Source organism: Serinus canaria, chromosome 24, assembly GCF_022539315.1.
Source record: "Serinus canaria isolate serCan28SL12 chromosome 24, serCan2020, whole genome shotgun sequence".
In the NCBI taxonomy this organism is placed as follows: Eukaryota; Metazoa; Chordata; class Aves; order Passeriformes; family Fringillidae; genus Serinus; species Serinus canaria.
In genome coordinates this window covers 3,430,273-3,455,950 of record NC_066337.1, presented here as the reverse complement: position 1 = coordinate 3,455,950, position 25,678 = coordinate 3,430,273, and the positions used below count along the sequence as shown (strand labels likewise).

At 50.8% G+C, this 25,678-nt stretch overlaps 2 protein-coding genes across 3 annotated transcripts in view; one reads left to right on the top strand and one right to left on the bottom strand.

Annotated features, from left to right (window-relative positions):
* Window positions 1–239: 239 nt before the first annotated feature.
* VPS26B (VPS26 retromer complex component B) lies at window positions 240–11,533 on the bottom strand. The gene is made up of 6 exons (XM_030232755.2): window positions 11,213–11,533; window positions 7,459–7,615; window positions 5,803–5,967; window positions 4,882–5,057; window positions 4,107–4,249; window positions 240–3,159 (listed from the first exon to the last, which is right to left on the bottom strand). The coding sequence occupies exons 1-6, from the start codon at window positions 11,433–11,435 to the stop codon at window positions 3,013–3,015; spliced, it is 1,011 nt and encodes a 336-aa protein (XP_030088615.2). The 5' UTR covers window positions 11,436–11,533; the 3' UTR covers window positions 240–3,012.
* A 221-nt stretch (window positions 11,534–11,754) lies between these two features.
* The window catches only part of NCAPD3 (non-SMC condensin II complex subunit D3), a 34,263-nt gene continuing 20,339 nt past the window's right edge, over window positions 11,755–25,678 (top strand). For both annotated transcript variants that reach the window (XM_050983465.1, XM_050983464.1), the window contains exons 1-15: window positions 11,755–11,901; window positions 12,537–12,691; window positions 13,214–13,376; window positions 14,182–14,357; window positions 14,444–14,617; window positions 15,265–15,326; window positions 15,586–15,673; window positions 17,928–18,061; window positions 18,737–18,809; window positions 19,091–19,213; window positions 19,357–19,609; window positions 20,133–20,216; window positions 20,374–20,457; window positions 23,215–23,288; window positions 24,692–24,826. In XM_050983465.1, coding sequence (XP_050839422.1) covers window positions 11,829–11,901; window positions 12,537–12,691; window positions 13,214–13,376; window positions 14,182–14,357; window positions 14,444–14,617; window positions 15,265–15,326; window positions 15,586–15,673; window positions 17,928–18,061; window positions 18,737–18,809; window positions 19,091–19,213; window positions 19,357–19,609; window positions 20,133–20,216; window positions 20,374–20,457; window positions 23,215–23,288; window positions 24,692–24,826 — 1,851 coding nt within the window. In that variant the 5' untranslated portion in view covers window positions 11,755–11,828. The remainder of the gene's footprint in view (window positions 11,902–12,536; window positions 12,692–13,213; window positions 13,377–14,181; window positions 14,358–14,443; window positions 14,618–15,264; window positions 15,327–15,585; window positions 15,674–17,927; window positions 18,062–18,736; window positions 18,810–19,090; window positions 19,214–19,356; window positions 19,610–20,132; window positions 20,217–20,373; window positions 20,458–23,214; window positions 23,289–24,691; window positions 24,827–25,678) is intronic.

The following is a 25,678-nucleotide window of genomic DNA, read 5'->3' as shown; positions in this document are numbered from 1 at the left end:
AATGGAAGAAAATCAAGCCAGCCTGCTAATTTTTAAGCCACATGGGTCCTCCAGCAGCACAGCTGCCAAGCAGTGACACAGCTTAAAGAAAGACCAAGGATTTATAAAGATAACAAAGGACAAACTCCTCCAGCATGTTTGAGAGCTGCACACTGTGGCACTTTTAAAGAAAAATCTCTTCATAGCACAGAAAAAAACACCAACCCAACCCAATATAAAACATCAGACAAACTCATGCACAGCATTTGACAGCCAGGGCTGGCTCTTTTTAATTGGAGAGACAAAAAAACCCAAGTTTTAAAATACAGCCATTGAAAAGACGACGAATTAAGAAACATGTAAACACAGCAGAGGCTTAATTACAACTTGCACTGCTTGGTTTGGTACTTGCCCACTCCCCTCTGCCTGGGAGGGAGGGAATGAGGCAAGTACAGCACAGACCCACCAGCTCAGGGGGACACGAGTGCCCCTCGACATGCTCACAGAACTCTGCTCTGAGTGCCTCGTCCTGGAGTGAGCCCAGCCTCTCTCTAGGGGTGCTCAGCCCAGGCAAACAGGGCCCAGTGCTAACAGGCTGAATGGTCCTTCAGAATCAGTAAAAATGGGGATCACTCCTCAATTCTGGTTCCACACACAGGACATGGGGTAGGAAAAATCCCCCAAATCAATGTATAGGCTCCTGCACCTTTTCCAAAGGAACCCCCTGGAGTGATGAGCAGATGTTGAACAGCCATCTCCTTAGAGCCAGGCAATGCTCTCACACCCAGGCAGGCAGGAAAAAAACCACTCCTGGAATGCAGAGACATTTCCATCCAGGGGGTTTCTTTCCTTCCACATGGCCTACAATCCAGAGGAATAAAGGAATAAAGGAATAAAGGAATAAAGGAATAAAGGAATAAAGGCAAGGAGGGAGCTGAAGGAAAGCTAAAAAGGATTGTAAGGGCACTGCTGTGCTCAGTTCCCCTTAGAAGAACAGTTTGCTATCCCCAAGAGCTCCCAAAGGAGCCTCACTTGTCCCTAAAGGATTGTGCCTGGCTGCAGCACAGCCAGTTCCCCCCAGAGAAGGGAGGGAGGGAGGGAGGAGTGTCCCAAGTGACATCCAGGGTCCCTCGCCATGGCAGAGGTCCCCAGCTCTGCCCTGGCACAGCAGGGTGATTGCTGTCTCCAGCCTTGGGAAGACAGGGCCCCAGCCCCTGGCACAGACTCCCCGTGGGGGGACAAGCAAGCCACGTCCTCAGTGGGGCACAGCAGAAGCAGGGGGTGACAGGAGCATTCAGCAGAGATGAGAGCATTAGTGTCCTCTACAGAGCGAGACTGGCCAGCTCTACTACAAACCACAACCTTACACGTGGTGAGGAAAAGATAACTTACTTTGGCAAGCAGAAACACACATTGATCACTGAAATACAGTAGCTGTCATGACATAAAAAGCTCCCCTTCCCACCCAGCCCCACGCCCTCCACTGAACACAGCAGACACTTCCAGTTCCCAGCTGCAAAACACCTGCTCCACACTCAGCTGTAGGACAGAGGAGCTTGATTCCAGAGCCAAAAGGAAGCTGGACAAACTAACAAGCTACAAACTCAGGGAAATCCAGACAAATCCCACGTGACAGAGCTCATATCCCAGCACTTAGTGCAGGCTGGTCTCCCCCTGGGGTAGGAGGTCTCACCACCTGCTTGGTGAAGGGCAGCTGGACAGGATGGACATCTCCAAACTCAGTCAATCAAGTCTACAAAGCCACATCTGATTTTTAATGGAGGAGTGACTTCCTTCTGGGAATGTTCTCATGAATCTACTTAGCTGAAGGCTAAAAGCAGCTTATTTTAAAAAAGGAAACCCACATTCAGGTTCTCAGTTCATTGCATGCTCTCAGACCTCGCTGGTGACTTCAGCTCAGGCCTCAGGAATGTGTCTCTGGAATCAGAGCTCTGCCACCTTCCAGGTGCTGCCTGGCTCCTTCCAGCAGGCCTGTTTGAGCCTCCCACAACAATTGCATCCACCTTCTGTCCCCACTAACCCTCACCCTGCAGGCACGAGGCAGCAGCCTCAGCAAACCAGACCATGTGCTCGTGTCCCCACACTGCTGTCCATCCCCACACACAGCCTGCTCTGCCCCAGGACACAGACACGGGCAGGGCAGCGTGGGCAGCAGAAACCCACCCACAGGAGAGCCCCCAAGAGCTCCAGAGCTGCTCTCCACACCTCCCTACAGCAGCACCTGGGAGCTGTGGATCTCAGGACAAGACTAGGAAGGCACAGCTCGTGGCCAGGAGCCTTCCTGGCCCCACTTGCTGCCCACCTGTGAGCACTGGGACCGTCACCGCTCTGCCCACCCCATGGCACCTCCTCCTGCACCTTCATCTCACTCCCTCCTACCAGCCACAGCTCCTGGTGGGACACAGCCCCTGCTCCACGTGGCTGGCTGGCAGTCCCAGGGCTGAGTCTCCTCCATCATCCAGCTGCTCGAGGCAAGGAATCCAACGCCAGCACGAAGAGGAAGAAGGGGAAGCAGCGAGGGGATGACACCACAAGATTTCCAGCGGGCCACGCCACAGTCTCTGATCCCTCCTCTAGCATCCAGCTCATCACCGGGCAGGATTTCGGAAAGGCAAGGAAAACATCCATCCTGCACAGCTCCCAAGCACCCTCCACACGCAGCCGGGGCCTTCACTCGCTCTCTCCTTCCCCGCAGCCCACGCGAGCCCTCGGGGCACAGAGGAGATCAGGATGAGATCAGGAGGAGATCAGGAGCTCAGACACGGCCTCCAAGCAGACACGGCCTCCAAGCAGACACGGCCTCCAAGCAGCCAGGCCCAGCCCCAGAGGAAGGGATGGACTGGGCAGTGCCACGGCACCTCCACTCCAGCTGGCCGAGCCCTCCCGCCCCGTCCCACCCCGCCAGTCCTCCGAAGAAAGGAATGAAGTCAAAACCGGGTATTTATTTCTGTGAGGTCCCTGCAGTGTCCCGTGGGTGCCGCGGTGCTGGGGGGCTCCCGGCGCCCCCCGGCCTCACTGCCGGCCGTTGTTGTCCGCGGGCTGCCCGGGGGCCTTGGCCTCGCCGTGCGAGGACGTGCCCTCGAAGCGCTGCGACGCGATGGCGGCCTGGTGGGACATGCTCTTCCTCACGATGTCCCCTTTCCTCCACAGCACCACCTCCTGCAGGGACACAGCAAAGGCTTGTCAGGGCTCCTGAGACCTTCTGCTGAGAGAGACCTTCTGCTGAGACCCTCTGCTGAGAGAGACCTTCTGCTGAGACCCTCTGCTGAGAGAGACCCTCTGCTGAGAGAGACCCTCTGCTGAGAGAGACCCTCTGCTGAGAGAGACCCTCTGCTGAGACCCTCTGCTGAGAGAGACCTTCTGCTGAGAGAGACCCTCTGCTGAGAGAGACCCTCTGCTGAGAGAGACCCTCTGCTGAGAGAGACCTTCTGCTGAGACCCTCTGATGAGAGAGACCTTCTGCTAGGACCCTCTGCTGAGAGAGACCCTCTGATGAGAGAGACCCTCTGCTGAGAGAGACCTTCTGCTGAGAGAGACCTTCTGCTGAGAGAGACCCTCTGCTGGGACCCTCTGCTGAGAGAGACCCTCTGCTGAGAGAGACCCTCTGCTGAGAGAGACCCTCTGCTGAGAGAGACCCTCTGCTGAGAGAGACCCTCTGCTGAGAGAGACCTTCTGCTAGGACCCTCTGCTGAGACCTTCTGCTGCCCCACCCAACACCTCGGGGTGAACCAGGCTCGGTGCTCCATCCACAGCCATGTTCCACAACACAGCCTGCCTGAAATTTGGGTAGAGAGCTCCTCCCTGGGGTCTGGGCACATGGAGGACATCCACAGCACCTCTGTCCTAGTAAGGTGAAGCACAGAAGCTCCACCACTGAGCAGAAAAGACATCCCAGGCAGGCACTTTGCAGACTCCTCCTCACCACCACACACACCTGACCTGCATGGACATTCTTCTAGATCATCCTTCCATGTGATGAATCCCAAAATGGACATTCTTCTAGACTATCCTTCCACTTGCTGAATCCTCAGTTCCCAGCAGGTCCTTGTAAAAGCATCCCAACCAAGCATGCACGGGTCCAAGGAGAGCAGCAGCTCTGGTTCTCACCTGCTGTTTGAAGTAGCGCCTCTCCTCCTCATCGATCAGCACCAGATTGAGGTAATAACGCACAGAGAACTTCTTGTTGATGTCCCTCATGGTTGGAGTCAGCTCGTAGCCAGCCAGAAAGAGCCTGATGGGAATGGACTCCCCTGGAAAGGGCAAGAGCTGTCAGCACAGACAGGATGCAGAGAGAAAACCAGGAGAGCAGCAGCAAACACAAACTCACACGGCCACAACCTTTGTCACCATATCCACAAGTGGACTAACATGAGCTACAAGACCTCAACTCCCTCCAGAAACCAGCATGCACAGCTCTCAGCCAGATCCTGCCCTTGCTGACAGCCATTCCAGCTCCACTCTAACAGCACAGGACTCTTTTGGGACCTGCATCAAGACAGCACTGCAGGAAAAAATCAGTAAGGTGACATTTTCTCTAGCAGGTGACTCTGCTGGGCAAAGGAACAGTGGCACAGGAGATTGGCACAGAGCAAGAACACCACCTCTGCTCTGAGCTGCAGCAATGCCAGCTGGTGGCCCATGCCAACTGTGAATTTATAGCTGGTTCTGCCACTGCTTCATCAAAAGAATTAAGCCATTGCAACTGATTCTGTCTTAGTTGCCCCTCATCCCACTGGAGAAGGAAGGGGATCCAATCAATCCCCTGCTCTGAACCCACAACAGTGGAATGGGATGCTGAGCACTCAGAAGGTACTTCAAGAGTGATATTCCCACCCCAAGATCCTCCAGGAGAGCAGTGCTGGGGGTTCCTGTGCCCTCTCACCTCTCACAGGTGCCCCGTCCATGATCTCGTACTTGGCTATGGTGTCGTTCTCGTGGTACACGTTGGGCCCCGTGCCCGTTGTCTCCCTCTTGATGATGTCTATCTCCATGTGCTTGATCTTGATCCGCACCAGCAGGAAGTAGATCTTCCCCACAATCACATCTTTTAAATGGTACCTGGTACGAGAGGGGAGGAAACACCAGGATCAAACCCTGTGCAGCAGAGCAGGGCTCAGGATGACCTGCAGGAACTTGCTGGGCAGGCACTTTGCTCTCATCCCCAGCAGATGGCAAATCAACCACCCCCACCAGCAACCAGCCCTTCACTTCCATCCTCTGCTCTTTTGGAAACACACAAGAACATTTAGCACCAGCAGATAAATTAAATACTTTGTTTCAGGCTGAATATCTGCAAGAAGCCTCTGTAAGAGCAAAGGCTCCAGACTCACTATTTTACATCAATTAAAACCAACCGAAATCACAGAATCATTAGGTTGGAAAAGACCTCTGAGATCATTGAGTCCAACCCCCACTTGCAGGGAGATTTGCCAGCACCAGCTGGGAACGATGCACTAAGAGTAGTTTAAAAGTTCCCAACTTCTTTGCTGGAGTTAATTCCCACTTCAGCTGTACTGCCTGGAAAGGAGCAACCATTGCCTTTTGGAGACACCTGGAAGCACTGATCTGGATACAGGCAGTGGGAAGTTACAGCAAGAATTTCATGCTGTGCTCCAGGCTCAGTGAGCCACAGCCATTGCCTCCCACTCCTTGACCCAGACATGAGAAAAGGAGAGGAACCCAGGGACCAGGGAGAATCTGAGCTGTCTCCCAGCCTCTCTGGAGCACGAGGACATGGAATTCCTTTGAGGAAACCCGCAGCAGGTGGGTCCCCAGAGCCCCCAGCTGCTCCTGAGCCCCTCACTTGGACTTGTTGTACTCAAACTCGATGTGCAGGCAGTCCTCAATGCCCACTTCCATCTTGATGGAGGAGTTGAGCTCGGGGTAGGTGCTCAGCGTGTGCACAACGATGTCCATCTCCTTGACCACGTCGTTCAGCCGGCGGCTCACGGTGGCACGGAGGAAATACCTGCAGGGACAGTGTCATGGATGTATTTTGTGAAAAATCATTTCCTTAGGATCTTTTCTCCTAAGAAGCTGAGAGGCCTCAGAAATGCAATGTAGACAATAATTATCTGCTGCTGTGGAATGCAACAGGTGCATCTTTGATTGGTCTTATGTGGTTGTTTTTAATTAATGGCCAATCTCAGTCCAGCTGTCTCAGAGTCTCTGGTCAGTCACAAGATTTTATTATCATTCCATTCCTTTCTTTGCCAGCCTTCTGATGAAATCCTTTTTTTTTTCTTTAGTGTAGTTTTAATATACCATCTTCTTTTAATATAATATTTATCATAAAAAAATAAATCAGCCTTCTGAAACATGGAGTCAAGATTCTCATCTCTTCCCTCATCCTGGGACCCCTGGGAACACCACCACAGACAGTCCCCTCCCATCAGGGTGACAGCAGGGACAGCCCCAGGGGGGCTTGGGCTGCATATCCTTACCTCACAGATCCATGTAAAGAGCTGAAATGCATTTCAATGCAAATCTAAATAAAACGTGTGATCAACTCAGCAGATCCACTGAGAAAGTTCCTTTTTCCCGCTGAAGCTTGGAACTTTCTCCTTGGCAAGGTGAGGTGCTCAGTTCAACTTATGCACAGCTGAGAGAAGGGCCAGCATTTCAAGAACAGAGAATGGGGAATGTCCAAATGGGTGAAATAAGCAGGAAACCAAAGAATGGCCACAAGGAAGCAGAAGAGCAAGGAAGCTCCTCTTGCCATGTCATTTGCTGTTCCATTGCTCTTTTATAGTCCAGGTCTGAACAAAATAAACCCACAGCAAAAGAGCCCCCAGCTCTTTATGTGTACCTGCCCCTGGAGCAGCCAACACCCCCCAGGGGAAAAGGCAGAAAGGAATTTTCAGATGGAAAAGCAGAATTCTCTCAGCTTCCAAGCATTTGTGAGCCTGGATTACCTAAGCCCCGTTTTGGGGATCTGAGGAACAGCCTGCACATGTTCAAACCACTGCCCTCTTGCAAGATTACATCAGGCTGCACAGCCACACCTCCCAGAGCAGATCTCAGACTTTTCCAACCCCCACTTTGAAGGCAGTGAAAGGATTTTGAGTCAATTGAGCGCCTTAATGTGAAATATCATTTCCAACATATGAACAAGGCACCAGCAAAGCATCTGTTTGCATACAGAGCACAATTAAAGTTGACAAGACTGATTACAGCAAAAATATCCCCACTGGAGACTAAACCAAACAGTTTATTTTGATTCTTTGAATTATCAAATAAATTAGCAAGTATTTGATTCAAAAGGGGCTGATTTCTCTTGTCACTCAAAAGGGGAAAAACAAGTTCCATAAAGAGCCTGATGCATGCTTGTAAAATAAAGACCTCAAAGGCAGCCTTTTATAACTCAGGCCCCAAAATTAATTTGGAGTTCTGCATCATCAGAGTGAATACCAGCACTCACACAGAGCAGAACTGGGGTGAGCCAGGGCAGGGGACTCACCTTAGCTTCACGTTCTGCCCCGTGTAGGACTCGTAAGGTTTCTCCACGTGTGTGAACTCAAAGTCAAACGTTTGTGACTGAGTGAATTCCCCAGGCCGGGCCAGGTCCTTCACCAGGGACACGAACTCGTGGTGGTTCCCTCGGTCATAGTAGAGCTCTAGGAAAATGGAAATCCAGGGTAAGCTTAACCCCAGGTGACACAGGAGATTTTCAGCAACTCTCTTGTCCAGGTCACTCCTTCCTTCAACACCACTCACAGAACCCACCAGGGGAGCTGCACTTGTTCTCTGCTCTCCATCAGAGCCAGGTGCAGGCCACAACTTTCCTCCCTGAAATAGGAAGGAAAAGGCCCACACAGCCTCCTTTACTACAACAAATCAAGAACTTGCCTTGGGGAGGCACAAGTTGCCTATTATCAATATTAAATATTTGTAGCTCATGCAAACCCTTCCAATAATCTTCTGCACTGTATTCCAGGCCAAAGGCATTGCCACTGTGAGGAAAAGCCACCACTGCTTGCCTGGAACAGACAGTGACAGAGCAAAACCGAGGGGACACGATGATTCCAACTGCTCCTGCTTATCCTTGGGCAGCAAAGAGCTCGAGTGGCCTTGAGCTGCAGCAGGGAAAAAATGACAATGCTGATCCTGCTGCACAACCACCCTGTGTGTGGGGAGGCAGCTGAATCCTCCAGCCCATGGATAACACATTAATGGCCACGTGAGCACGGTGAGGGAAGAGCTCTCACCTCTGGAAGCACTGCTCAAACCAGCTCAAGTGACCAGCATTGCCTCGCTTTTCCCCACAACCCTCCCACATCAGCAGGAAACTACAGCTTTCCTCATTTAATGAAAGCAATCCTCCACACCTCCACTGAGTTTTCTGCCTCAAGACAAAGCAACAAAACCCTTCAATCTCTGCAATTTGCATGAACAGCTTGGGATTACCCAAACCATCAATGAAACCTGCCCTTCCCAGCCCTGCGTGTGAGCCTGTGCCTACAGGACACCCACACAGTCCTTCTGCAAGGCAAAGCCTTTCTGCTTAGATGAGGAAACAAAACCCTAAGTCATCACACAATCACACTCACACAAGCTCAGTGTCAGCACTAAACCGTGCAGAGGAGGCTGCTGAGAGGTATTAGAGGTGCTCAGGAACTGCAGTTCAGCCTCCTTGAGATGCACAATGAGACTTCAGCTTTTAAGTGATGTCTGTTCCTCACAGCCCTGTGCTCACCTTATCTCTCTAATGGAAATTTTGGCACTAGAGCTCCCCTCATTTACGCACAACAGCAAATGTCACCAAGCCCTTTAGGCTGGGCAGGTGACATAAATAACCAAACCTCTCTCTCTCTGCATTGAATTTGTGTGTCCACTGAGAGGAAAGTGCTTGCTGGTGTGACAGGGAGAAGCCACGTGCCAAGAGAAAAAGAGGAACCAGCCACAGAAATAGAGGAATCAGCCCAGACCATCGTGACACACGATGCAGAAGGCACAAATCAAAAAAGCAAGGGGAGGCAGATGTCAGTGCACTGAGCTCTCTGCTGGCTCAGAAGGTCATGTTTGGCACCCTGCAGCCTTTAGCAGAGTGATGTTTCCCAAACTCCAGCCTGTCAAACAGGTATAAGCTGTAATTTCAGGTTTTCAGAGCTATAAGGTTTCCAGACTGAGAAAATAACCTGCCAACATTTTGGTGGCTTGCTCAGGCCACAGCCACCAGAGGTGAAACCATCTGGAAGGGGTTCTGTGCTCACCTGGGAGCAGGCAGGACCCAGCACTCAAAGTCTGGCCTCTGGTACCTGCTCTGGAGCATCTTCCCTGCAAATCATCCCTCCTTCACAACCCAGTCCCCCTGCCTGTTAAATTGTCTCACCTCCACGCTGACCTCGTGGCAGCAAGAAGTCAGAATACAAGATGGAAAGCACTGAGAAGTGCAATTAGTGGAACAAACTTCAGTGATTTATCAGAAAGGCCTGAGGGGCATAAGGACTGACATGCAGCCACAGCAGCTGTAACACACCCTGCTTGGGCAATAATGTGCATACAAAGCAGTAATTCCATGCAGGCATGGCTCAAAAGTCTTCCAAAACAGGGAATGAGTTGCAGGCAAGGCAGCACAGCAGAGACAGTGGAGCAGAAACAAAGTTCATGCTTCATTTCCACTGGGAACTGTATCAATAAGAGCTCATAGCCTGGCTCCTGGTGAACAGCCTCACCTACACTCCATCATTTACACACTCCCTTCCCTTCCAAAAACCAGAGTCAGGCACAAGCACAGCCAATAAAACTCAAACAGCAGCATGCGGCTGGGTGGGAAATCTCCTGCTCATGTTCCCTCACCACACGATTTGCAATGCAAAGGCTGCAGGCCCCTGGCTCCAGCAGTGATTTTGGGGTTTAGAACCAAGCACAGAGAGCCACAGATGTGAGGCCTCGCACGCAGCCACAGGAAGGAACATCCTGAACTTATTTTGGCTTGTGGGGCTCAAGGCATGTCCGTGGAGCACGGACAGCTCCACTCCGAAGGAGGAGTGGGTGTGGCAGCTGCCTTTCCCCTTCGAAAGCAGGAAACATTAAACCTGAATTGGTTACACGCACAGATGACCACAAGTTTTGAACAACTTGAAGTCACCCGACCAACCGTGCAGGGGTGTGTGCAGCAGAAGGTGGGATCAGCCAAGGTGAGCCTGCAAGCCCCAGGAAAGGGGATCCACCCAGGTAAAAGGGACGTAAGGACAAAACCCACCCCATCAGCACCTCAGCATCCCTAAGAGGATCAGCAGGCACACGAGAGAAGCAGGCAGGCAGCTCCTGGAGCAGGAACAGCCAGCCTGGGGAGCAGGGCCTGGCAGCTGGCATTGGCAGCAGGTCTGGGCTGACCTGCAGCTGCAGGATGGAACCAAAGCGCGCCCGGCTCGGAGCTAAACTGGTGACCGAGCAGAAGCGAGAAATTAGGACAGGAGAACAATGACCTGGAAAAGGACTGGAATGCCCTTCCTTCTGCCAGGGCTCAAGCCTGGAGAACAGGCCAGGCTGTCCAGCTCGGAGGGTGGAATAATGTCCAGCAGCAGTGGGAATGCTGCGTGCAGCCGGGCATCACTCGGGAGTGAGTGGAACCTGCTCAGCACCAGTGGGACCCCAGTGCCATGGGACACAGCAATGCCCCCAGTACCAGTGGGATCCCAGTGCCATGGGACACAGCAATGCCCCCAGTACCAGTGGGATCCCAGTGCCATGGGACACAGCAATGCCCCCAGTACCAGTGGGATCCCAGTGCCATGGGACACAGCAATGCCCCCAGTACCAGTGGGATCCCAGTGCCATGGGACACAGCAATGCCCCCAGTACCAGTCGGATCCCAGCACTGTGGGGCACAGCAATGCCCCCAGACCCCCAGTACCAGTGGGATCCCAGTGTTGTGGAGCACAGCAATGCCTCCAGGAGCACTGGGATCCTAGTGTTGTGGGGCACAGCAATGCCCCCAGACCCCAGGTACCAGCAGGTTACCATGGGATGCAGTGATGCTCCCTGGACTCAGCACCAGCAAAGCTCTCTGGATCCGCGGCACCCGCAGGGATCTCAGTACCACGGGGTTCAGCAACGCTCCCCAGACCCCTGGCACCTGTGGGATGCAGTGATCCTCCCTGGACCCCGGCAGCAGCGTGATCCCGGCACCGTGCGGTGCAGCGCTGCTCCTGAAGCCCCCACGAGGGGCATCAGGAAGGGACCCCGGGCCCGCAGGCCGGCCCGCTCACCGATCTGCCCGATGAACTCCACTTTGATGCCCTGGTGCTCCAGCCGCTTGTTGGGGTTCTTGAGGGTGAGGACCACCCGCCCGGACACGGTCTCGCCGTCGTAGAAGAGGAAGTATTTCTCCTTCTTGCCTTCCTCCGTCTTGTGCTCCACCCGCCGCCGGCTCTCGGCGTCGCTCAGCACCAGCTCCAGCTCCGGGCTCTGCCCGAACCCGAAGAAGCTCATGGTCCCGGGATGCGGCGCGGGGCGCCGCAAGCGGACCCCGCGGCCCCGCTGGCGGATCGCGGCCGGGGCGGGGCTGCGCGGGGCGGCGGCGACGCCGGGCAAGGAGCCGGGGCGGCGGCGGCAGCGCGGGGGGGCCGCAATGCGGCAGCGCTGCCGGGGCGGCGGCGGCGGGACCCGCGCACCGCGCACCGCGCACCGCGCACCGCGCACCGCGCACCGCGCACCGCGCACCGCGCACCGCGCACCGCGCACCGCGCACCGCGCACCGCGCAGCCCCGCCCCGGCCCGGCCGCGCCCGCCCCGCTCCTTCCGGGGCAGCGGCGCCCGCCGCGATTGGCCCGCGCCGCCCCGCGCCCGCCATTGGCGCGTTCGAAGTCGGGCGGCGGCGGCGCGATGGCGGCGGAGCGGCTGCGGAGCGCGCTCGGTGGGTGGCGGCTGTCGGAGCTGGCCGCAGGTGCGGGTCGAGGTGAGAGTCGGGGTCGGGAATAGGATCGGGATCGGGGTCGTGGTCGGGGTTAGGATCGGGGCCGGGGCCGGGGCCGGTTTCCCGACCCTTATCCCGGTTTTGGTCGCTGTGTTTCTCGGTCTCTCTGTTTCCCAATCCCACTCTCTGTGTCTGTTTCGGTCTCGGTTTCGGTCTCGGTCCAGGTCTCTGTTCCCGTCCCGGTCTCTGTCTCTTTCCTGTTCTGTCTCTCTGTCCCGCTGTCCGTCTCTCTCTCGGTCTCTGTCTCCCTACCGGTCCTTCCTCGGTCCCCGTCCGGGTCTCTGTTCCGGTCCCAGTCCTGGTGTCAGTCTGTGTCCCGGTCTCTCTGTCCCGGTGCCGGTCTCTGTCTCTCTCCCGTTCTGTCTCTCTGTCCCGGTACCGGTGTCAGTCCCGGTCCCTCTGTCCCGGTCCCGGTTCCGGTGGCTCTCCCCGCTCACCGGGGCGCCGCTGACCCCAGGCATTGGGAGGCTCCCGGCACTGGCAGCGCTGCCTTGGCGCGCTCGTGTCCCGCTGGATTTGGGCAGTCCGTGTTTATTTTGGAGCCTTATTTTGGGTGAAACGCGTGTTTCGGAGAAATCTCACCCCTGGCGCTTATAAACAGTTTTTTTCTTTCTCAGTGTGGGTGGACACGGTGTGGGATCTGGATTTCACGGAGACCGAGCCTCTGGATCCCTGGATAGCGGAGGAGATCACGGCCGATGGGCTCGACACCTTCACCCGCCTGTACAGCGCTCTGGCGCCCTTTGCTGCCGGGGACCAGGAGAGCAGAGAGGTGACATCCCCTGAGCAGAGCCAGCCACTCTCACTTCCTCTCTTTCGCATCTGTCTTGCCTTGAAATTCACAATATATTCAAAACCTATTCAAGCAATTCTTGCTCTGTGTGCTGGAATGCTTCAGAAGGAAGCTATTCCCAAATTTTAATAATAGAACTTAGTTATATCCTATCACATCATATCATATAATACATTATCATAATATATATAATATACATACTATATATCATTATATATTATTATATGCTATATATTTTATTAAGTATACATAGTGTTATTATAATAATTAATAATCAATATAGTTTAACCGTTATTAATTTAATAATTAATATATCCTAGATATTAATAAATTTATTATATCATAGATATTAATTACAGTGTGTTATACTTATTAAAACACTTTTTAAAGCAGATAATACATAGAGAGTTGGTCATAGTGGCATCTGTTAAAATCTGAAAAATGGCTAGTTTTGGACACTGTGTTATTATGGGATTCCTGACTATTCCTGTTTTGCCTCAGAATGTCTGGACCTTGTTTGCTGAGAACAGCCTGTCCCACCAGGCCCTGGTGGCCGTGCTGCATCACTTTGTGCACGTGGGTCAGCACAAAAGAGCCAACGCACAGCAGAGGGTGTTTGCTCTGCACTCAGCTGGGCTCTACCTGCTGCTGCTGGAGATCCCAGGTGAGCCCTGAAATGTTCCTCTTTGTGCCTGGGGACAGCTCAGGTCAGGCAGGGTCGGGTTTGTAACAATTCCAGGTGGAACAAGTGGTGGTGCTGGCTTGGTGTCCCTGAAATCCTCGGGAATTTTGCGAGCTGAGCGTGGTGTGAGTGCTGAGCAGTGTCACTGGACCCCTGTCACAGAGGGGTTGGGTGGCCTCAGTGCAGGTCTGTGTGCTGGGACAGGGTGACAGAGGAGAGTGCACAGAGCTGGAACCACACAGTCCCTCTGCTTTGACAGTCAAGGCAGGAGCTTATTCCTGTTGCTGCTCTGTAAGCAGGGAGCGTTTCACTGTGCAGCACATTTGGATGGGTTTGCTTGTGCAAACAAAACTATCAGTTTAGAATGACCTGGAGCAGAGTGTTTCCAGCAGGTTAGTTCACAGCTGGATCCCTTTGTATTCCAGCAGGCCCTGAGGTTCTGCTGATCTCCAGGTGCAGCTGGAAGGGGTCATTCAGCTGATGGTGCTGCTGGAATGTGTCACTGCTGATGATGCATCAGCCTGGTGCACTTCAGGCAGCTCTTTATTCTTCTCTTGAACTTTCTTAGGCTCTGGGGCACCCGTGGAGAGATCATAGAAACACAGACTGATTTGGGCTGGGAGGGACCTTAAAGCTCATCTCATTCTATGGGCAGGGCCACTTTCCACTTGACCAGGTTGCTCCAGCCTGACATTGAACACTTCCAGGAGTGGGACACGATGCCCAGGTGGTTGATGCTCTCTGTATCTTGTCTGGAAGAGGACTGATGTTTGTCTTTTCTGAGCAGGCAGCATAGCCAACCAGGTGTTCCACCAAGTGATGTTTGATAAATGTCTTCACACCCTGACAAAATGCTGGCCTCAAGAGATGAAGAAAAGGAAGAAGGCAAAATCTCAACGCTCTCAGCCCAATGCCAGAAGGAGCAGAAAGAAAGGGAAACCATGCAGGAACGACAGCTCCAGTGTGAGATATTTGTGTAATCTCTTAGATACACATCCCTAGTAATAAGCAAATTGTTGGCAAGCTGTTTCTCTTTTCTGCCAATATAGATGGAAGATATGTTGGAAGAGGAGAAGGAAGAGGATGATGAGAATGTTTACTTCTCAACAGAAGATCTTCTCCAAGTCCGCAATGCCATCTTCCTCCTCTTGAAAAACTTCCTGAGGCTTCTGCCCAAGTTCTCCCTGACAGAAAAGCCTCAGTGCATGCAGAACTGTATGCAGGTAAGAAGGATCCAGCTTGAGGAACCTTATGTCCCCTAACACGGACTTCCTGGGGATGCAGAGCACTCCACATGGAGGAGGTGACAGCCCTGCCAGGGTCACCTGTCCCTGATGGGAACTGGGGAGATGTGGGAGCAGGCTGCCTGCTCTGTGTCTGCCTCTCAGACTGGGGAGATGTAGGAGCAGGGTGCCTGCTCTGTGTCTGCCTCTCAGACTGGGGAGATGTAGGAGCAGGGTGCCTGCTCTGTGTCTGCCTCTCAGACTGGGGAGATGTAGGAGCAGGGTGCCTGCTCTGTGTCTGCCTCTCATGCTGGATACTTGCAGGTGTTTTGTTCCTGGAATCAGAAGCGTTTGGGTGGGAAGGGACCTTAAATCTCATCTTGCTCCACCCCTGCCACGGGCAGGGACACCTTCCACTGTCCCAGGCTGCTCCAAGCCCTCTCCAGCCTGGCCTTGGGCACTTCCAGGGATCCAGGGGCAGCCCCCACTTGTTCCTGGGGGGAGCTTCTGGGCTTTGGGCTCTGCTTTTATTCTGCTTCAAGGGAGGTGTTTGAAAGTTAAACCCAGTGGTGTGACCCCCGGCATCTGGAGCCCTGCACACCCTCCCCTCAGGGCACTGAGCTCAGCTTGGCTCTCTTCCCTTGCAGGTCTTTGTTGAGATGACCAGCTTTGAGCCAGTGCTCCACGAGTTCGAGTTTTCAGCAGACATGTGAGCAAATAATTCTTAATATTTCTTAGTGTTTATGTGATGGTCTGAACAATTAAAGCCCTCAGTGCTTGTGTTGTTGCCCAGTTTGTATAACAATGAAAGTGACAAATTCTCTTATAAAGATGATTGGAATGTGTTCCACGTGCTGACAGCAAACAGCATCTTGTGAATATTGAATGTTTCACAGTCAAAGAGCTCTTTTAATACTCCCATTTGCTCTGATGAGAGGTGAAGACATCTCTTTGCTTTCTTTCCTTAGGGATGTTAATAAAGCCAAGTACATTCCTGAGCTGGCCTATTATGGACTTCACTTGCTGTGCTCCCCTCTCCATGGCACAGAGGATAAGGTACAAGTTCAGCAGAACCTTTAACATCCTCACAGCAGCTGGAAAAGGAGTGGTTGCTTCTTTCCTTCTTGGCATGTCAGTTTTGCTTGGATGGTTTTTACTTTTCACTTCAGTTTCCCTCTTTGTGCCATTTTTGCTGGGTCAGAGCAGAGATGGTTTTTTCCACCCCAGCCCTTATTTGCTGCTGCACTTTTGTGCAGTGAATTCCATGCTCTGCTGACTCTTATGGCAAATGAAATGAAAACAAAGGAGATCTGCAGTGGCATTGGGTCTGTGAACCTCAAAGAAGAGAGTTCCAGGTGGCTGCCTGTGCCTGGAATGTTGTGATTCCCTGCTAGATGGAGCTGCAGCACCGCCTGGCAGCGTGTGAGGAGCTGGGCTGTGCAGTGCTCTGTGCACTCAGTGAGGCTGAGCAGGGCTGGTTCTTGGTCACAGAACACTCTGGGACCCTGGAGCAGCCAGTTCTGCCAGAAACTCCCATCTGTATTTGTTTAAATTGGCACCAGAGCGGGGCATCTCCCACTTAGCTGAGTGCTGCTGCTCTGCATGGGGCTGCTGAGGGTTGGGTGTGCCCAGGCTGTGTCTGGGAGTCTGTGTGTCCCCCTGGGCTGGTTCTGAGCCTGCAGGCTGGGGAGCAGCAGCTGTCTAGTCAGGAAAGCCTGGAGTACACACTAGCCTGCTTAGTCCTGAGTGCCAGCCCAGCTCCAGCCCCCTGTGTGTTTCTGCCTCCTTGGTTTCTCAGTGCAGCATGAGCTTTTTGGAGCTGTTGGCATTTGTGGTGACAGCAAGGTGTAGTCACACCCCTTCCCAGACCTGCCTCATCTTCCCTGCCTCTCCTGCTTGCTCAGGGAATGTCAGGATCATGAGGCAAGCTGTGGTCCCAAAAACACGGCAAGGGAGGCAGCTCCAAGAGTTCCAGTTCAAAACACATATTTAGCTTAACACATCTCCTGTGCAAAACCCAGTGAGATTCCTCAAACTCCAAATGTTTCTGGCAAAAAAAAAGTCCACAGGGGACTTTGGAGGGGGCACTTTGTCCTGTTTGGAGGGTTGCTGTTAATGCTTTCAGAAAGCCCTTCCGAGACCTCACTGGGCTTGCATGAGAACATCACAGCCAGGAAAGGTGTTGTGTGTATTTACAGTGTCCTCTTGGACACTTTCTCTGCTAGGAGTCATGCTTTAACCTGTGCTGCTGGTTGGTTCTAAGCTTGATTCAGAATTATTTCATGACCCTGGAGTGCCCATCTGTTGAAACCCAGGGAATCCCTCTGGCTGCTCTGGAGGACTCGAGACCCTGCCCAGGGGCTCAGAGACCTTGGCACAGAGCCCAAGACCCCTCTGACTTTGATCTTGAGTCATGGAAAAAATTACCAACCTTTATATGAAGAATTACAAGTCAAAAAAGTTTAAGTAGAATGATAGTGAATTTATTACAGGGTGAAAAATAGATTTTTGAGGTTTTTAAAAAGGGGGGCTTGGGGTCCCAAGATGGAGGAATTTGGGTGTGCCTTGTCCTTTCTCCTTCTTCTTCCTAGCCTCCATTTTCTGGGTGATGTTGGCACTTTTGGATTGGTTTAGAGCAGAAGCTCACTGTCTAACACAGGTGATGGGGATTGGGAAGTTATGGTGAATATTGTACAGGTAGTTTTTAGTATAAAAGATAACACCAGAGTGCCTCAACCTGACTGCCAGACAGACCTCAGCAGGTCAGAGAAAGAATGTTAGAGATAAGAAACAATAAACAGCTTTAAGAACGAGAACAGAAAAGTCCTGACTCCTCCTTCAGCTGCCAGGCTGGGAAAAAAGAAGCTTGTACACATCTCAGGGTCACTCTGACCAGCAGAGATTCTGAAAAGAGCCTGGCATCACCCCTTCTTGGCAGACCCTTCAATGTGTTCCAGCACCTCCTCAGTGTCATTCTAATGGTTTCATTTTTAATTATTACATTTATTCATGCTTTAACCTGTGCTGCTGGTTGGTTCTAAGCTTGATTCAGAATTATTTCATGGATAGGCACTCTTTTCCTGGAGTGCCTGTCCATGGAAAAGAGCCTGGCATCACCCGTTCTTTGCAGACCCTTCGATGTGTTCCAGCAACTCCTCAGTGTCATTCTGATGGTTTCATTTTTAATTATTATATTTATTCATGCTTTAACCTGTGCTGCTGGCTGGTTCTAAGCTTGATTCAGAATTATTTCATGCCCCTGGAGTGCCTATCCATGGAAAAAAGCCTGGCAATCACCCCTTCTTTGCAGACCCTTCGATGTGTGTTCCAGCGCCTCCTCAGCGTCATTCTGATGGTGGAGAGCAGCAGGGGCTCCAGGCGTGAGCCCCTTCCCATCACATCAGCTGTGACCAGCGCCAGGAGCCAGGCTGTGAAATTTATCAGGTGACACCCAGAGCTCTGAGCATGGCTGCTCCTTTCTTCTGGCATGCCTTTGCTTTGCTGTTGAGGTGATAAAGGGATGAGACAAACTGGCACTGGCTTTGAAGTTGTTTGTGCAAATGAGGCTTAATTAAAATGTCTGGAATGGGAATTTACCCAGCTCGCTGGCAGAGGGGGAAGAAGGTGCTGTGGAAAGGACCCATTTTCTCTGTTTTGCTTTGTGTCAGTTTTTCAGGTCTTGTGTTTAACTACAGAGAATTGTGAAGGAAATGAAAGATTAACATGGAGCTCGTTCCTCTGTAGTTCTTGCTCTCTCCTGCCTAATGATGTGTTTTGCCTGTGTTTATTCCCCCTGTTGGGGATCCATGTTGTTGGAAGTGTAGCTTGTGCAGAGATCCCCAGACAACATATAAAAGTCGATTGAGAACAAAGAAGCTTTTCATGTTACCCTTCCACTTGTTAGAAAAGTATGGGAAGAAATTATTTTGTGCCTGCAAAGCCAGGTTAAGGCGGGAAGCAAGGATGGTTCTCTGAGCATAGCCTGCTGCACTCATGATTGCAGAATCATGGCCACTTTTCCTGACTTCTCAAATGCGTTCCAGAAGGAATGCCCTTGACTTTTCCTCTGCTATAAAGCAGCTTAGTTAAAATCTGCTTCTCTCTCTCTGCCCCGTGCAGTTCTCTGGTGGATGAGCTGAAAGAAGCTGTTTATCCTGTTCTGCGAATCCTGCTCCAACATATCTGTACCAAGGTATGCCAAGCTCTGCTGCTTCTGGGGCTGGAAAACTCGTGTGGATGCATTGGAACATCATTAAGAGTTTAGGAAATCTGTTTTCACAATCTTTTCTAAGCAATGAAAACGTGTGATGGTGAAGTAGTGACTGAGGGAGCTGTGATGATTCTCAGTGCTGTTGAATGTGAAGATAACAGCTCATTAAATAAAAATCCACTTCTCTAAAGCCCTGAAATGCCTTTCTGGCATTGAGAGCAGAGCAGTGGAGTATCACAGGGTGCCCTGGCCTTGTCTTTCAGGTCCCAGACAAGGCTGATTATCGCACCTACGCTGCCCAGGCCCTGGTGGCCCTGCTGGACAAGCTCCCCTGTGCAGAGTTCGCTGAATTCATCGCTTGGCTTTATAAATACTCACTCACCAAAGTAAGTGCATTTCCTTGATGCTTTGGAGATGAAGGGTTCAATCTCAGCACTGAATAGCTCTGTCACTGCTGGTAGCCAGAGGCAAGAAAACTCCGTGTTCACTTCCATTAACAGAGCGCCTCGTGTGCTTTTTCTTCCTGCAGGTTTCCTACAGAGTGTTTGCTCTTGATGTAGCCTTGGCTTTGTTGGAGCTGCCAGAGAGGAGCCCAGGCAGCTCCTTGTCCCAGGAGCAGCAGAGTTTGCTCAAGCACAAGTTTTTAGTGCAGGTCATGGTGTTTGGCCGGTGCTCAGACAAAGCCCCCGTGGTCCGGAGCAAAGCTCTCAGCAGCCTCGCCCATTGTCTCGAGATGAAAGCTGCAGCTACCTTGGAGAGCATTCAGGACTTACTGCAGAGCTGTGAGTACTGTGGGCACATGAGGTAATGAAAATCATTCTTGAACTTTCAAGGGGATAATTGCTGGGAGGTAGGAGTTGTCAGGAACTTAAAAACTGGCACGCAGAGTCCTTACGTCCTGCGCCATAATGAGCAGTAATTCATCAGCCTTGTTCCTCATGAAGCCTTATATTTGGAAGGGATTTATTCTCGTGTATCAGTTCTAAAGAGATTCCTCTGTGAGGTCCCTTTGAAGGATGTTTACAGACAACCAAAATTGCTCATTGGGAAAAAAAAAAAATGCAGTTCATTCTTGCCTGACAGCTGATTAAATCTTGAGTTGCCTTTTGCTTCTGCTAAGTTGTTCTGTTCGTGACTGGCATTCCGAGCTCCCTCAGGTGTGGTGAAGGCCAGATGGCACAATTCAGAGCCTGCACCCAGCACCTCACGGCTAGATTGCTCACCCAAAAAGCATTTGGAATGGCAGGGATATCCAGAATTCAAATGCTTTGTTTGATTTCCTTTTTTATTTCTCTTTTTTGGCAGCCTCTGTCCGCACAGTGTTGGAAGCAAACACAAACACTGCGAGTGTGACAGTCAGTGCAGAAGGTATAGAGTCATTCTTTTCCAGTAAGTCTCAGGCTTTTCTTGGCATGCCATTTGCTAAAAAATACACATATCTGTTAAACCTAGGGCATGCATGAGGCTCTCTGTTTAACGCTGAACCATCTTCTTGCCAGGTGAATGTATGCTTTTATTATTCCTCAGCTTTTATCTTTTCTTTCAGCTGTGTCCAACCATCCAGTGAAGACCTTAGCAACTTTCAGAACTATCGAGCTGACAGACAGCAGTGACACTGCTGGGCCTGATGGTATGTCAGAATTAAAGCAGCCTTTCCAGATAAGCATTCAAAGCCTTAATTGAAATCAGACTTTCTGAAGTGTTTTCATTGTCCATTTCTCAAAGGAAGTGGAGAAAGCTGTTACAAAACACTTAGGGGTGATGAAGGGGGTGGAATTGCCAGCCATAAGGAAACACTATTTCCACTCAAGTCTGAAAAATACATTTAATCCTGAAATGCAGATGTCTGTTGGTACTAATGCGGTGGCAACCCTTGTTGAGAAGCAGGTAATTTATTCTTCCCAATTTGTAATTTATGTGGAATATAACACTTGCAGCTCCATGAATTTCAGGGTAATTAAATCTCTTGCTCCAGTGCACAAAGAACTGATCTATTTTGCTGTGTAAAGCACAGCACCTCGCTGTTCTGTAGGCAAGGATCTGTTTCTCTGCAGCATCAGGTTGAAAGCTGAAAGCAGAGTGTCACACAAAATGCCCTGATGCAGCATGGCAAGCTGCCTCCAATGTGTTGATAGCATGAAATCACCATGCAAGCTGGCTTTTGTGGCTGGGATGTTCCTCCTTTAAACCTCTCCTTTTTCTTTTCCTCTTGTGTGGAAAAGCTTTTCTTCCTAACCTCTCAACCCCTGCCAGCAGCTGCGCTCTCCCTTCTTGCTGTTCACCTCCCTTGAACTGCTGACAGTCCAATTCTCTGCTTGCCTCACATCCTGCTGTGGTGCCTTTGTTCCATGGGATCTCCCTCCCTATCTCCAGGAGCCAGGCTCCAGTCTCCCCCCACTGAAAGCTCCTTTTTTCAAACACACTCTGCTGATAAATTCCCTTAATCTGCTCCCTCAGATAGACAAGTCCTCCAGGCCACTCAAGGTATTGTGAATTCCCTCTTTGGTTGCAGGCTCCTCGTGCCAGAGGATGCCTGGGTTTGTCTCTGATACCCAGCTGAGCACACACTTGGCACTTGGCAAAACAAATTAAGAAAAGGCTGGGATGAAGAAAGACTGTCTGGAACTCCAGAGGATTCTGGAATCCAGGGCTCTCCGAGGCAGTCAAGGTGCATTAGCAAAGCTGTCTGGCCCGTGCCAGTGCTTGGCTTGTGCCTGTGCTAATTTTGCTCTCCTCTGTAGACCAAACAGCTCATTTCTCTTAGAAAAGAAACAAATCTCAGCCAGGGATAGTCAGAACATGCTCAGTGCTCAAGGGCAGAGATAACGAGGGTGGGGATGACCTGCCAGGTGAGGTGTGCACTGCAGAATTCCCTCTGCCCACCAGCATCAAACATTCCCTTCCCTTGGGAGTTCTCAGCCCTTTAGAACTTGGGATTTTTGGTTGTTTTGTTGTTTCCCCCCCCCCTCTTTTCTACATCAGAAAAATCAATGTCAAAGTGTGATTATTTGGTCACCTTCACAAGACTGGACTATTTTAGTAGCAAAATCTTGCAGTGGGAAGGTTCTGTGCTCTTCCTGTGCAGCTGCTCTTGGGAGGAGGATGGAAACTGCACTTAGCTGCCCATTAACAAAGCCCAGATCAAAGTCCATTTGCTTCCTTTTGGTAAAAATGTATTTTTAAGCTAGTTTTGCTTAGTTCCCTGTGACTAATCCTATTTTTAATGGCAACAGGATGGATGTCCATGTGAATCTCTAAGTAACAGATCTCCAAATTTGGCATATCTTTGGGAAATCTGACAAACAGCAATAAATAAAAACCTTAAAAGCCATGATAAAATGCTTGAAGTCCTTATGGCCAGTTAATAGTGATTCAAAATGTGAGAAATATTTGATCTGTGCATTCAGTGTGTGTCATTTAATAACTTCTTGCCTCGATGATGTATTTTTTCCCTGCCAACATGCAGAAATAAGTATGAATATGGCTGTGCAGGGTGAAATCTGAGCCCTAAAGTGACATCCAGGGGAGAGAGATGTGTTCTGGTTTCCTTGCAGACTCTGAGGTGGTGCTTTGCAGCTGCCATTCTGCAGCCTCAAGGAATTAACAAATGGAGTCCTTTTCCCTCTGTGGCACACAGCAGTTCGTACATTCTTGCTGTGTGCAGCTCTGAGGCAAAGCTCCCAGGAGGCTGTGGGTGTTGTGAGCTCTGCAGAGCCTCCCCTGGCTCTGTTGGCTCCTTTTGTCTGAGCTCTGCCCAGGTAGCTCTTCCCACAGGTACGAGGCTCACCTGAGCCACAGGCTGTGCCTGACTCATCTGCTGAGCTCTCAGGCTCAGAATTTAGCCTGACTTCTTCTGTGTAGACAAATGAAGAGGTCAGAAATTACAGATTCATCTTTTTCTTTTTTTTTCTGTGTGTCTCAAGTAATTTGTTCCATCATTTTCTTTTGTGATATATTAAGATGAGGTTTCAAATGAAAGAAGTGGGGAAATGGTTTGGGTTTGTTTTTCCTTCTGGCTTATGCCTCATTCTGGATTGGTCTGAGTGATTTTAATTGTTCAATCTTTCTGAAAGTTTTGGGGAACGATTTGAGTTTGTTTTTACTGATTTATTGAGTTTGTGCTGCTTTAGGGTGGTGAGCCACTGTCCCAGGGTGCCCAGAGCAGCTGTGGCTGTCCCTGGATCCCTGGGAGTGCCCAAGGCCAGGTTGGATGGGGCTTGGAGCAGCCTGGGATGGTGGAAGGTGTCCCTACCATGGCAGGGGTGGAACAAGATGAGCTTTGAGGTCCCTTCCACCCAAACCATCCTGGGGCTGTGTGGTTCCACCCGGTGCTGTGGGTAATTTGTTTTTCTTGGGAGTAATTCTTTTTTGTCCTCATTTTGGATAGGAAAAGAAGTCATGGCCATGCTGAGAGTGAGGGCTGGAGATGAGAAAACCAACGTGAGGAAATCTGCTCTGCAGGTAGGTTGGGGTTTGCATCCTTCCCTGCTCTCAGTGATTACCTGAAATTGTTAAATAATTAATTAGGCCACAGCTTTGCTGCAAACTCTGTCACTTTGCCCACTTGTAGCTTCCTGCTCTCCCTGCAGAGTGCCTTAGAGGCATTTAGGATCTTGTTTACTAGCTCCTGATCAGTAAATAATGCAGGCATAATGATGGAAATTTCTCTAGTACCCTTGCTGGCATTCTGTTATTCCGTCATTTGCAAGGAGAGGCTCTTGTCAAATGTCAATAGGCATTTCAATTAAGAGACTTCCTCATAAACTGAAGCATATTAGCTGCTTAGTTTGTTTTGACCTTGTTAGCAAAGGGATTAGGTTATATCCAGCCTCTCTTTGAGCTCTGTGCTGCTCTCCTTGCTGCTCATTTCTTTAATGAAGTCATTAGCTTTTAAAGAGAGATGCTTCAATGGAAATTTCCTTCTTTTAAAAAAGAGGTGTCTGCTGCTGACTGCCTTCCTCTGTTAGTCCTCTTCACCCCAGCTCTTCCCCCTCAATTCACACACTGATTTGAGCTTCCCAGTTAGGGCTTTGCAATTCATGTTTTAATGCTTTCTGATTAAGAATAAAAATAAATCTCTCTTCCTTATTATGAAGTAAAAACGGTGGCTCATACAAGAGGCACGTTACTTTCAAGGGGAAATTGTGACACCCTCCCTCTCCAGCTGCTGTTCCAGAGCAGCAATGACTGGAATGATGTTTTCTGATTCATTTTCCATCTCTGGTTGTGCCCAGCACTCATGAATTGTTAATGTGCTTCTCTCTGGCTGTGATGAATCTCTGGCTGCCGTTGGTGGGGGGTAAATTATATTTTTGCTTTGCCACCCAGAGCTCCTGGCGTGCCCAGCCCAGCTGAACCTAAATGGTGGGTCCAGTTTGGGAGGGGATTTGGGGGCAAAGAAGGAAGTTCATGGCAACTGCATTCTTGTGAAACAGGAGCTTATAGCCTGAACAGGACAGCGGGGGTCTAGGTAGGATCAGGTGGGTTTGGGCTCCCACTTGCCCTCCTTGCAATTGTTCCAAATATCAAGGTAAGTGCAGTGAGATGCCTGTCATGTACAGTAATTCTATCTGGTTAAGGTGTTCCTACCAAATTAATGAAGAGGTTTTGAAGGCTGCAAAGCAGTGGGGAGGGACAAGTGAGTTTTTGACCATCTGTTTTTAAGCTGCACCCAAGAAAGTTCCACAAGTAGAGCCCGTGTAGTTTGTGATTATCAGTGCAAATGGCAACACCAGAATGGAACTCGAACCCTTTTTATTGAGCCCTGCTCCAAAGCCAACCAAACATCTTGCAGGTGTAAATGCAGATGGGAGCCCTTGGTGGGAGCTTTGCAATGTAACTGAGTGCTGCTGTTTGCCTGGCAGGTGTTTGTGAGCCTGCTGAAGCAGGGGTTGGTGCCCTGCAGGGCCGAGGAGCTGGGCGTGCTGCAGGAGCGCTGCCGGGACCCCGCCCTGTCCGTGCGGAAGCAGGCGCTGCACTCCATCACCGAGCTGCTCCTGGTGAGGCTGCCCTGGGCAAGAGTAACACAGTTAAATGTTGTCATCTCATTGCAGGGGTTCCACACTGCTGTCTGCTCATCACAAAGGTTTCACACTTTCTTGGTGTTTCTCGTGGGGCAGCTCCTCAGAGCACCCACTCTTTCTTCTTCAGCAGCCAACTGACTCCAGTTCCCCTCTCAACACCACCCCACTCTTTATAGCACTCTTCTTCCCACTGGTTACAGCTGTGGCCTGGTAAAGTCAGGCCTGTTCCTAATCTTTGATAATTGGCCCAGCTGCCACTCCTTAGGGGTAAGATTACTTTCTGCACTACCTTTATTTTCTTAAATTCTAACCCACTACAATTAAATGGGTATTTATATTATGTCTTGGTTTGGACAGACAGGCGCCTGCTGAGGAAGGCAGGAGCCTCCCCTGAAATGGAAAAAATGTAAAATTTATTCATTTATAAATTTGAAATTAAGGGGCTCAGGCAAAAAATATGGGAGCAGGAATAACAGTTCTTTAATAGGGAAGGAAATAAAAGGATAAAATAAACAACAACCCTGGCAGAGGCAGAGCACAGCCTGACACCCTGTGGGTCAGGGGGCTGGCAGCAGTGCCACTGGAATTGTGGCTCAGCCCTCCTGCAGTGCCAGGGCTGGTTCTGCTGGAGCAGGGATCCTGGAGAAGGGTGCACTCTGCCTCTGGAGATCCAGGGGAAGAGGCAGCTGCTGCTCCTCTGGGAAATCCAGTGGAGAAGCTGTGCTGGTGTTCCAGAATCTCAGATTCTATCCAGGTAGGAATGCCTGGCTCCTCCCCCTGGGCTCACATCTCCCATGGGATGCTGCAGTTCTTATCAGCCATGCAGGG

Excerpts from the sequence above, each read along its gene's own strand:
- VPS26B (XM_030232755.2), bottom strand. The coding sequence starts at position 11,435 with ATGAGCTTCTTCGGGTTCGGGCAGAGCCCGGAGCTGGAGCTGGTGCTG. Across the intron at positions 7,616-11,212 it reads GGAGTTCATCGGGCAGATCG|AGCTCTACTATGACCGAGGG; the intron begins GTGAGCGGGCCG and ends CCATTTTCCTAG. Across the intron at positions 5,058-5,802 it reads TTTGAGTACAACAAGTCCAA|GTACCATTTAAAAGATGTGA; the intron begins GTGAGGGGCTCA and ends CTCTCGTACCAG.